Source organism: Haliaeetus albicilla, chromosome 9 (assembly GCF_947461875.1).
Source record: "Haliaeetus albicilla chromosome 9, bHalAlb1.1, whole genome shotgun sequence".
NCBI classification, from domain to species: Eukaryota; Metazoa; Chordata; class Aves; order Accipitriformes; family Accipitridae; genus Haliaeetus; species Haliaeetus albicilla.
Window position 1 is genome coordinate 4,186,981 of NC_091491.1, and position 12,273 is coordinate 4,199,253.

At 45.8% G+C, this 12,273-nt stretch overlaps 1 protein-coding gene and 3 non-coding genes across 4 annotated transcripts in view; all 4 read left to right on the top strand.

Moving 5' to 3' along the window:
* Positions 1–12,273, top strand: part of TEX14 (testis expressed 14, intercellular bridge forming factor) — a 35,768-nt gene that overhangs the window by 1,919 nt on the left and 21,576 nt on the right. The window contains exons 2-9 of the mRNA XM_069791032.1: positions 6,635–6,749; positions 7,056–7,221; positions 7,992–8,128; positions 8,710–8,791; positions 9,225–9,355; positions 10,174–10,287; positions 10,728–10,851; positions 11,677–11,855. Coding sequence (XP_069647133.1) covers positions 6,635–6,749; positions 7,056–7,221; positions 7,992–8,128; positions 8,710–8,791; positions 9,225–9,355; positions 10,174–10,287; positions 10,728–10,851; positions 11,677–11,855 — 1,048 coding nt within the window. The remainder of the gene's footprint in view (positions 1–6,634; positions 6,750–7,055; positions 7,222–7,991; positions 8,129–8,709; positions 8,792–9,224; positions 9,356–10,173; positions 10,288–10,727; positions 10,852–11,676; positions 11,856–12,273) is intronic.
* LOC138687007 (small nucleolar RNA U3) lies at positions 523–731 on the top strand. The gene has a single exon (XR_011326347.1). It is a non-coding gene; the product is annotated as a small nucleolar RNA U3 (small nucleolar RNA).
* LOC138687008 (small nucleolar RNA U3) lies at positions 3,788–3,996 on the top strand. Its single transcript, XR_011326348.1, has one exon. It is a non-coding gene; the product is annotated as a small nucleolar RNA U3 (small nucleolar RNA).
* Positions 5,946–6,154, top strand: LOC138687005 (small nucleolar RNA U3). The gene has a single exon (XR_011326345.1). It is a non-coding gene; the product is annotated as a small nucleolar RNA U3 (small nucleolar RNA).

The window sequence follows — 12,273 nt, forward strand, 5'->3', positions numbered from 1 at the left end:
TTTGGCCCGGAGTCGCCCAGCAGCCCGGGGGAGAGGGGCTTCGGGGGCCGCCCCAGCCCGGCTCAGAGCCGAGCGTGCTCGCCGTTGCCGTCGCGTCGCTCGTGCCACGGCGGCCCGGACCCAGACTGCGCCTGCTGACTGAGGGAACGGTGCGCAGAGAGCGGCTCCGGGCCTTGCTTCAGTGGGCGCTCCGGGCAGCGCGACCGAAGCGTTGGCCCAAGCCCCATCGGGCGGCGCTGTGTTGCGCTGCGGAGCCCTGGGGCGCGCTGAGGGGGGCGGAATTCGCGCGTCTGATTCAGAGCATGCAAATGAGGGGGCGTGTCCCGCGCATCGCCCCGCGCGGCCGTTCCGTGGGGCGCGGAGCCGGGACCGTGGGGCGCGGGTCGCGGTTCCGCGGCGGCGGGATGTGGGCAGGAGCGCGGGGGGCTGTTGTTGTGTTGCCGTGGGTGTGCGGGGTGGGGTGTCCGTGTGGTGGAGGGCGGTGCGCGTGTGTGTGGCCGGCGGCGGTGGCGGGGTTGTGTTAAGACTATACTTTCAGGGGTCATTTCTGTAGTTGGTCACTGGAGGAGAGTGATCGCACCTGTACGGCGTCACAAACCACGAGGAGGATGGTGTTGCTCTCTCCTGAGCGCGAAGCGGGCGGGCGGTGCTGCTTGGGCAGGAGCCGCTCGCCATTGATGACCGTTCCCGGTCCTTTTGGTCTGGGAGGGAGAGAGCACAGGCTGAGTGGTTTGTGACCCCCCCTCTCCTTTTTTATTTGCTTGGTACTAAAAATAGTTGTGGTGGAAGGAGGTGGTGTTGTCTGTCACCACAGTTCCCTGTGAGCAAATGTGGCTCCCGGCTGCCTCCTGCATCTTGAACCCTTCTGTGGATTTTCGATAGCAGTGATAGTGTGGGCCTTCCACGGGCAGGGCGGGGGGGTGGGGAAAGCAGTCAGGGGGGTTCGAGGTTTTAATATGTGGTGGGGTGGGGTTGTTCAGTGAAAAGAAATGTTTTGAAATTTTGCTAATACCCGAGTGTGCAAGTTAGGCAATTGTATCCTCAAGCCATCTGTTGTGTAGGGCAAGGTGATGAAGCCAGTCCATCCTCTTCAGAGCACTAGGCAAGAGACAGGCAGTGCTGCTTGGCATTGGTGCCTGGGCCTCTTCTCTGGTGCTGTGGGGCAGAGAGAGCACAGACTGAGATGGTTGTCTCTTGTATTGTGTCATGAAAACACTGCAACTGACCCATGACATCCAAGGAAAGAAGCTGGGATGCAAAGTATAGAATTACAACAGTAATTCTTTATTCACACACATGAAGTGTCCCATTCAAACTGGGGCACCCTGGACGCGTTTTTACGCGTGGTTCTTGTATCTTTCAGGCATTCAGATACAACATAATTTGCCCAGTCACTACTTAACACACACACATACACACTTCTGTTTTGCAAAGCAACTGTAATTCTATGGTATCATTATCCATTTGCTTCTTCCTGGATCTAGGCATCCAGGGAGTCAGTCTTGCTGCAATTACTTATCTATGATGCCAAATAATGGGAGGGTTTCACAGAAGTGTTGGAGGGGCCAGGATGCTGGCCTTATCTTGGTAGTCCCAGGCTATCTTTTATTCTTCCTGGGCAGCTTTTAAGGTTCCGAGAAACTAAGGTCCTCATCCTCAGGGTTGGGTGTAGGGTTTGGGGTTATTCCATGCGGGGCCCGGATGACAGGACACCAATATGATGATTAAAGTCGCCAGTTTATTGAGCCTAGCTGATCATTCTTATACAATTCTCTAAGTTGTTTAGAAGCTTTGATTGGCTGCTGCATGCAAGCATTTGGTGTCCATGCGCACAAACATAAAATGTGATTGGTTATATCGACACTGTCCAGGCGTATAAACATAAGATACAGTTAGTTATACTCACTCTGTACACGCGCATAAACACAGGACATAATTGGCTATATTAACTAGTGCATGCGAAACTTGTCTCAGTCCAATTGGCCAAGATAAGCCCCTGAATTGAGGTTGTTTGTGCCAAGTTCCCTTTATCGTGGAATGCGCACCTGTGTTTTTCTAATTGGGATCTTTCTTTTTCTGTCTTCTTGTTTATTCTGTTCAAGGCCTTCTAAAGGTGTCTGGAATGCTCTTGCGACCATGAGTTACTTTCAAGCCCAGTAACTAAGTTCCATATAATTGAACCCTGCAGTTGGGGCTGTGAAGGGAGAAGCTGCTGCTCAAGCATTCACATGCCAATTAAGGAGTTGCACACACACCACCCGAGACTTTAACTGCTAGGACTAGAGTCTCTTCACAGCGGGTGACTCCAGCAAGCCAACAGGTGCCCCTTTCAACTCCTCACACACATACAAGCCCTTGGATGCTGCTTCTTCCCTCAGGCTCGACCCTAGGTTTCCCAAAGCAGAATCTCTAATCAAGGCCTTCAAAATAAAAAGTGTTATTTATTTTATCTATGGTGCACAAATTTAGACAGCTCGAGCTGGGTGCCTCTGGAGAGGGACCCCAAACACTAAAATCTTGGGCAATTACACTCTTACAATCTAAGTTCCCGCCCCTCACGCCGTAGTCTGGTTCAACAGTAATATTTGGGTCTGGGGTTGTCTTCTCTCTCACTGGGTCCTTTTTCTCATCTCTTGCTGGGTTCTTTCTCTTTCCTGGTTTTTAGGCTAGTGCCTACTATGTCTCCTTTTCCTGGCTGAAACTAGCTCTGGGGCTTTCTGAATCTTCTTACTCCTCCGATCAGAGAATAGGTCAATGTTAAGCAAAAGCATTAAGCAAGCCATGAGTGCTGCTTTATCACGAACAACTACTTTTAAGCAGCTAAACAGAGTCCTTAAAGCCTTCCAAAATATATTAACAGCCTCTATAATGTATATACATTCCTGTGCTATCACAGCCTCACAGTCTTGTCCCGTTATTGCCACGTGCCGTTTGTGTCTCGTTGGGATGTGCTCCTGTAGCTCAGCTGTGCCACCTTTCACAACAGGGCTGTCCTTCTTGCAGTGAGCCGGGGTCCTTTAGTCACCCTCACTCAACCGCGGCTAGGCAGTATGCCATTATACATCTTCGGAAAGTTCATACGGTTTCATACTATAAAGACTAATTGGTACACTAGTTAGGAAAAGAGATTTTCCTAGCAATTCACAAGAGGAGGTTTTTCATAGCCTCTGGCTGACTTTGAAGAAAGCGTGGGCTTTTGTATTATCTGTTACTTGCCTGGGATGGGGAGTCTCCCCAGACTCCAGAGGAATTACTCTGCGAGAGCTGATGTTCTTTGTCAGTAGCTGACAGAGCTGCGGCTGCCCGAGCCTGGCCATGACGTGCTGTGCTAGCACAGGGGGCCGATTTCTGCTCCCGGAGAGGAACGGGTTCTTGGCATCGCAGGTAGCCGGCCCAGGCTCGGTGGGTGCCGCCCCCGTGCACGTTTTGCTCGTGGAGCCCTGGCGCTGCAGCCCTGTGGTCGCGTGGCGGGAGGACGGGGCGGGGCGAGCGGCCTGAGCGCGGCGACGTCCCGTGTCGCGGGCAGCGGAGGCGGAGCGGCGCGTGTGATTGGGCGTCTGGGGCAGAGCATGCAGATAAGGGGGCGTGTCCCGCGCACGGCCCCGCGCGGCCGTTCCGTGGGGCGCGGAGCGGCACCGTGGGCGCAGGTCGCGGTTCCGTGGCGGCGGGATGTGGGCAGGAGCGCGGGGGGCTGTTGTTGTGTTGCCGTGGGTGTGCGGGGTGGGGTGTCCGTGTGGTAGAGGGCGGTGCGCGTGTGTGTGGCCGGCGGTGGTGGCGGGGTTGTGTTAAGACTATACTTTCAGGGGTCATTTCTGTAGTTGGTCACTAGAGGAGAGTGATCGCACCTGTACGGCGTCACAAACCACGAGGAGGATGGTGTTGCTCTGTCCTGAGCGCGAAGCAGGCGGGCGGTGCTGCTTGGGCAGGAGCCGCTCGCCATTGATGACCGTTCCCGGTCCTTCTGGTCCGGGAGGGAGAGAGCACAGGCTGAGTGGTTTGTGGCCGCCCCTCTTTTTTTATTTGCTTGGTGTCAAAAATAGTTGTGGTAGAAGGAGGGAGGTGTTGTTGCCTGCCGCCGCAGTTCCCTGCGAGCAAACGCGTTCTGGGGAACACGCAGGCTCCCGGCTGCCTCCTGCGTCCCAGGACCGTACGTGGTTTCTCAGAAGCCCCTTAGTGCATTTTCGGTAGCAGTGACAGTGTGGGCTGCCAGACGGGTTTAAGGTTTTAATGTGTGGTGGGGTGGGGTTTTTCAATGAAAAGAAATGCTTTGCAAGTTTGTTGGCAGTAACTGGGTGTGCAAGTTAGTCGATGGTTTTCTCGAGCCATCTGTTATGTAGGGCAAGGTGACTTGCTGGGTGCTGTGGAGTTGTTTCTGAACAGTGTTGATCAGAGAGTGACAAGGGGCTGGGGAGAAACTGTTCAGGATTTGCCTTTTGTGACATGTTGTGGGAATCTGCGTTGCTCAGGCTGTTGAAGAATAACTCAGAGATTCAGAATAGTCTGACTATTTTGTGCAAGATGTATTTTGTATATATCAAATTAACAGGTAAGGCTGTAATCAGAAAGGCACACAGTTGGCATTCACAGAATAAGGACACCCTGGAACAATTAGGCCTCAATGTTTTGAGGATGCTTCGTGTGCATTGCCAACTTGGCAAGAATACTCAAGGTCTATCAGAGCAAAAAGAAACGTTAAGGATAATTGGGCCTAAGAAATGTAGGATGTGACTCATAAAAGGAAACATCCTGCTCCAGAAGGCGCCGAAGGCTGAATGATTGCCAAAGGAGCATGAGGTAAAGGTGGCCAGGGGAGATCTCAACCTCCAGTTCAGTTCCAGGCTGGAAGAACTTGCCCCTTCCCACCTGCAAGGAGCATGCATGCTAATCTACATAGCAGGCAAGGCTAATTTAAATATAACTGGCCAATAGTAGGTGAGATGGTGACTACTAACCAATTAATAGAAATTTAGGTGGGTTTCTACTAATTCTGTAACAGAATAAATACATTGTTTTTCTTTGGTGTTGTGTGCTAGCTTGCTGGAATTACCACCTAGCACCCGTCTTTGTGCAAATATGAAATAAATAATGTCTCTCCCGAGTGTGTGATTATTGGCTTGTTGCACACCAGGAAACCAATCCACTTTTTGGACAGCAAGGCTAGACCTGGAGCATGGTAAACCTTTGATCAGTCTTGATGGGGATTAGGGAGAAGCTGCTTGATGTTGCGCTCGTCTGCAGCTGGGCGAAACGGCTCAGTGTGATAGTGTCGGCTGTGGTGCGGAAGTCCTTGGTGCTTAGGCTGGATCCACAGATGTAAAGGGCCGTGTTAATTATGATGGTACTCTGTGGGGTTTTTCTAGTTGGTAGGTGAGAGTGTACCTGAATGCGTCAGGCCTCGGTAGCCCCTGGAAGCCAGGGCATCGCCTTCAGAGCTCCAGGCAAGAGACGGGCAGTGCTGCCTGGCCGTGGTCCCTGGGCCCCTTCTCCTCTGGTGGCATGGGGCAGCGGGAGCACGGACTGAGACGGTCATCTCTTCTACCGTGTCATGAAAACTGCAACGGCCCAGGCTCGGTGGGTGCCGCCCCCGTGCACGTTTTGCCCGCGGAGCCCTGGCTCTGCGGCCCTGCGCTCGCGAGGGGCGGGGCGGGCGGCCTGAGCGCGGCGACGTCCCGTGTCGCGGGCAGCGGAGGCGGAGCGGCGCGTGTGATTGGGCGTCTGGGGCAGAGCATGCAGAAGAGCGGGCGTGTCCCGCGCACGGCCCCGCGCGGCCGTTCCGTGGGGCGCGGAGCGGCACCGTGGGCGCAGGTCGCGGTTCCGCGGCGGCGGGATGTGGGCAGGAGCGCGGGGGGCTGTTGTTGTGTTGCCGTGGGTGTGCGGGGTGGGGTGTCCGTGTGGTGGAGGGCGGTGCGCGTGTGTGTGGCCGGCGGCGGTGGCGGGGTTGTGTTAAGACTATACTTTCAGGGGTCATTTCTGTAGTTGGTCACTAGAGGAGAGTGATCGCACCTGTACGGCGTCACAAACCACGAGGAGGATGGTGTTGCTCTCTCCTGAGCGCGAAGCGGGCGGGCGGTGCTGCTTGGGCAGGAGCCGCTCGCCATTGATGACCGTTCCCGGTCCTTTTGGTCCGGGAGGGAGAGAGCACAGGCTGAGTGGTTTGTGACCACCCCTCTTTTTTTTTACTTGGTAATAAAAACAGTTGAGTTTTGTTCTGTGTGACTGACTTCCCCACCCAAGTGTGGTCTCAGATCCATAGCTCTCTAGGTTTCTTGTTTAATACAGAGTGGAATTAACTATTTTGAAGAATACTGGTTAAAGTAACAAAGTATTTGTCTAACTCTTAATTACAGCTTCAGAAGAATTAATTTTTTTATTAATGCAGTCCTCCGGTGTTATCTCTGCTCATCCAGGTTAATACTTTGCCTCTGATATTTATACATCCTTTTAGGCGTTGGCATTTTTTTTCCAAGATCATTTGCTCTTTTTTCCATTTCTGCTAATATCATTATGTTTCCATATTTACTGTATCTCAGAAGGAATATGGCAGTCAGTTTCAGTGTTAATGAACGAACCGTTGCCTTTTACTCGGGGTGGGATGCAACAAGCACTGGCCTCATAATCTTTTTTTTTCTTGCAGGTATTTTTGTTGATGCTGTAAATTCCATGGGCCAAACTTCTCTCTTCACTGCTGCATTGCTAGGTCTTGGTAAAATAGTGGATGTGCTGTTGGATTATGGCTCAGACGCTAATCAGTTAAGTATAAAAATAAATTTTTTTTCTTAAATTGAAATTAAGTGTTTAATCTTGTAGTGGTTTTAGTCAATCTAATACACAATACTCACTGTATGTAAATGAAGAAGTGCTTAAGATGCACATTGCTATTTTAGCCAAAGATCCTCAGAGGTAAGTAGGTGCGTAATTCTCTTTATTTCATGGGTGTGTTGTTGTTTGGGAGTACTTAAACATTCTAGGTATGCTGCTTTTTTTCCCAGAAGTGCATGCAGCTGGTTGAGTGTAGTAGGGGTAGGTTGAAACATTTCTGCTTTAACATTCTTCAGTCGCTCTTACGATGGAAGCACCCCAGTCCACGCAGCTGCATTCTCAGGAAATCAGTGGATTCTTAGCAAGTTATTGGATGAAGGAGGTGATCTGAGAGTACATGATAAAGATGGAAAAAGTCCTCAGTACTGGGCTATGTCAGCTGGAAAAGAAAGCAGTGCTCAGGTATGTGTGTGTAATACATGTTGAATATGTGCTAGGTATGTGCTCACTTCTTCATCTTAAAGTGAAGAAACTTGCAACATTCCAGGGAGAAATTCTTGGCTTTTACATGTTAGATAATTATTTAACATTCTTTTTCAACATCAGTAATGGTATTTTGAAATCCTCATGTTTCAGATTATTTAACTAAGGTTTTGCTCAGGCGCAGAGGCATGTTTGTAACTTGTTGGGACCTTTATGTGTAAGTGTGCAGTGAGGAGAATGACAGGCCCTTGTTTTTGATCCCTGATGTATGTAGGTTGTTTGCATGTATGTGCAATTTGGGAGTAAATTTGAAGTAGTTTTCAAGTGTGTATCAGTCTGTGCATGAAGTGTCAGCACATGTGTCATTTTTGCTAGCATGGTAGCAAAATGCGGTATCAAGAAGGCTTATTCATGACTGCGATATTGATTTAAAACTCATATTATAATAGTCCTCTTTCCTGTTATTATTCTCTTCTATTCCTATTCTCTTAAAAAGAAACCTGATATTACAATTTTCGGTGGGTGAATGTCTCAGAAGTTAGTCATCTAGTGTTTGAAGTAAGTTCTTATATTTTCGTGTAATTGATTTTCTTCAAGTTTTTCTGTGTATCCATTTCTTGAAATGCTGATTTAAATATTGCAAGTAACTAGTTATTTTTTAGTAGTCATGATCTAATAATTTTAAATGGTTTATCTTGCAGTTCTGAAGTAATTTTTTTGTTGTTGTTTTTTCTCTCCCCCTCCACTAGATGCTGGAATTTATACAGCGTTGTACATTCCACATGCAGGCTGCCATTCAAAATTTTCCCTCTGATCTATTCAGGAAGGTTGGTTCATCAAAAGCGCTGGTCTGCAGTCCGTCTAGGTTTGGTGGTCTTGTTCAAGGGTAAGAAAATATTCTCAAGCCCTGAGGGATTGAGCTACAAGGACTTGTACTTCCATATTCTATTATCTTAAAATTAACATGTTCTTGTTTCTTTTTGACAATATCAGATTTAAAACCAACATGTGTTAGGACTGGTGATACTTTCTATTTCTGTTGTGAGAGTTCCAAATAGAAACTTGGTATTTGTAAATATCTGTATATTACGAGATACTCTTGAAATCAGGAATATGAAGTACTGGATTTTAATAGTATTAAAATGGCAATAACATGAAGGAAAAATACATACTTGTGAACAAAAAGGGATGCAGGGTGCCTGTGTGTGTGTATATTTTTTTTTAATTGGCTGTCTTGCTTTAAACAAGTACATATCATAACAGTGTACCTAAAAAGTTTTAATGAGTTGCACAATAATTTGGACTTTCAGCATCTGTGTTATACTTTTTGTGTGGAACCAGTCAAATGCAACATTGGAAATAGGTGGCTGTTGCAGAATTTCTGCATTTTTGCTCTCTCTCTTTTTTGTATTTTACTCAAAGCCTTGGCATATTAGTTACCTTATTGCTTTTGTTTCTGATACTTAGAAATGTTGACAGTCCTCTGGGTAGATTTCTAAAAGGTGGAGCTAATGCGGCCAAGAGCATTTACAGCTTTGGTTTTGGGAAGGTAAGATGCTATGGATAATAGTTTTCTAATGATATTAGTACAGTTTTTCAGAGCCGCATATTCTTCACAGTAATTACCCCACCAGTGTTATTTTTAATTTTTAGTGTGTTCTTATTTCTACTGAAATGGTAGGAAAAAACCTTGGAGAGTGCAAATAGTCAGGCCTTTAGTGATTAGTAGGCCCTATTAGAGGAAGCTGTTTTGGAACAGGCAATAGAAACTCTTCTGTTAAATGTCACCTGTGTCAGTTCTTAATGACTGTTTCTGCTTCACCTAGAAAGTTAAGCTTCTGATACAGATATCTTAACATTTCATTTTGATGCTTTGGCTGATACTCCCATTGCACTGATCGCGCTCAAGTTTTTAGTGAGTTTGTGATGCATCTTGGGAACTGTTGCATATTCCTTTTGGTTATGCCCTGGTGTTGTTACAGTTTTATCTTGCAGGCAGCGGGCATCTAGGGTACTTGGCATCTCTCCCTATTATTGGGGAAAAAGATGTGGTTCAGGCAGATGATGAACCAACATTTTCTTACCATGTTGGACCATATATGATCATGACAAAGTGAGTAGAATCAAAAGGATTGTAGCCCCTTTTAGTGTGTATCTGTTACTATTAAGCAGCAAGTTGTTGTAGTTTTACTTTGTTCTATATTCATCCACTGCTTTCTGCTTGCAACTTGTTTTGTGCAGTGCACTGATACGTATCTTCTTTAGATTCCCTTGATACCTGTAGGTTGCTCTTGTCCTTTCCAGCAATATTAACCCAATTATGGTTATTCATTGATAGCAGTGTTTCAGTACTGATTCCTTTTGTGGTGGGAAATACGTTGCTGGGGTTGCACAAATTGCGTTGTTCAGTGTTTAGTCCTTGTAATTGTTGTGTCAGACCTCAGGCCTCTGGATATGTATGTCTGCAGCCCACTTGCTCAAACCTATGGTGAAATGAGAGTTGCAAGTGCAGACTGAGCCCCTTTTTTAATCTTTTGTATTGTGTAACAAGTAGTTGTGCCTCAGAGGCATCCAGAGAATTGACAAATTGGTCATGTAATCTTTCCAGAGCTCTGGCTTGTATCAGAGTGGGCTGATGGCATTTAGTGAAAGGAGGTTTAGAGTGTCCTTGTTTTTTACCTTGGGTCATGGAAGGGTAGCATCTTTGGACAGCAAACCTGTCCTGCTACATCCAGTCTTTAACAGGATGAGAATTTATTGTCAATTTGAAAGAGTATATGCTATAGCCAGCATCATCCGAGTAATGTTACTAACAGTAGGAGACAACACCAGAGCATTTCAGAATTACAAAATTGTTTGTAAGTAATCCCGTAACTGGAAAAAAATACTGTAGAAAGCATCTCATAGAAATTCCTCCTCTTCTCCTTCTAGCTTAATGTGGGGAGGCAGCAGAGTTACAGTGAAGGAACTCAGCTTTGAGCCCCATCAGAACTGTAGTAAACTACGCTTAGCTGATCTTCTCATTGCAGAGCAGGAACATAGTAGGTAAGAAAGAAAGTGCCGTAGCCACAAGTGCTCCTGGGGTTTGGGTGTCTCCAGTGATGTGAGAAAATGGGATTAAATGTTAGGCTGTGGCTGCACTTTCTCTCCAAATGAGAAATACAAGTCTCTCTCTTCTCCTGTCTCTTCCCACACCGTGTGCTCCTCTGGATAATACAGGAGGAGATGATGCTCTCTTCTTGTATGTCTAGATGAATGCTTCATTGCACATTTCTTGGATGGCTTGCTTACAGATTGTACTAGTTGTGACAGTAAGCACCATTTCCTAAATGCCTCCTGATCTATGGTTCTTTTAAAATTTTTGGTATTTTAATGAAAAGTTAGAAGCATTCACATTGTATTGATAAAAACACCTAGAAGGCCAGGAGTCTTTCTCTTTTAATCTTGGGTTTGCCTTACAGGTTTTTTTTCCTCTCCCTTTGCAGTAAACTCCGTCATCCTCATTTGCTACAGTTGATGTCTGTTTGTCTGTCTAGTGACTTGGAGAAAACCCGTTTAGTATATGAAAGAGTTAACTTTGGTTCTCTGTACAGCATCCTTCATGAAAGGGTAATTGGAATATTTTTTTTTAAATAGTAATTAATTGAGAGGAAGAAGTTTAGTAACTACATCTACCATCTTTACTCAAAGAACGAGAAGACAAAATCATCAGTCTGTGTATCCAGGTTTCTATTTCATTGCACAGTATCAGATAGCCTGTGTAAGCTGGTAAAATTTGTAATTGGCAATACTTCAGTTAATGTTCAGGTGCAATTACATTGATTTTCTTGTTTGGAGTCAGTCTTAAAATGGCTGCTGTTAAATTCAATTGAACTTCTAATCTTTTGCATGTGCTTGCATACTGCAAATGTGGCGAGACCAGCTTTTGCCCTTGAATATTTGCATGTAGTACATTGCTTTTTTACACAGGCAGTTTACAAAGGCTTGAACTCAGTTGTGGTTTATTTTTTTTAATTTTTTTTTCAATCGACTGATCTGTGTTTTATTTTTGTAATGCAATATTCTTCTCTTCCTCTTTTGGAGTTAATTGAGTCATTTTATTTCTTTAACTGTTTCTTTAACTGAATGCACACATCTAAGTTACTGGAGAAACTGAAGTCAAAGGCAAGAAATTCTAAGAGTTCATTCTGCTTCAGAGTGAATTTTGGCATAGTCAATATCTTTTTTCTTAATTACTTTTTAAGGTATTATTAGTTGATTTGGTATTGAGAACGAACATTTTTTTAGCAAGTGCAATTTGTCTGACTTTTACTACAGTGTGTTTCGTGTTTGCTTTCTTTGCCGCCTTCTGTACAATAACAGTTTTCCCCAACATCAAGCTTTAAAGACCTGCAATACAAATTTGGTACTTCTGTTTTGGTTTTTTTTTTTCAGCGTACAGAATTCCCAGTACTGCATATGGAGACTATTTTGCATGTGCTACTTCAAATTAATGACGCTTTGCGTTTTCTACACTCCCGTGGATTTATCCACCGTTCAGTTACCTCCTATGCTGTTCAGATTGTTTCTTCCGGTGAAGCAAAGCTATGCAACTTGGAATACATGATAGAGAGGTAAAGAATTCCCTCACTGTTTCTGTGAAAGGGACAAACACAAGTAAAGTCACATTTAGTGCTAAATTCTGCTGAAGTGCCCCCCTTGATGACTAGGCACTCCTGTCTCTGAGTCAGGCAACAGAGTTACAGGAGTAAAGAACTCCAAATTATTACTGCTCGGGTACATTAACTTTGCCACAGGCAGTACAGCAAGTTTCAGGTGGACTTAGTTTCTGTGTTATAACTATCTGAAAATAGAAACTAGTAAGAGAAGCAGCTCTTTACTACAGTATAAAAATACCATCAGAGAGAAGTAGAACTTAATCTTACAGAACAGAGATGAAATTCCTCTTTGAGTCGCTAATTCTGCTGCTGGGCTGGAAATCGTTTAAGTCTCTTCTTGTTATACTGAACTTTTGCTTATGGAAGCTTACCT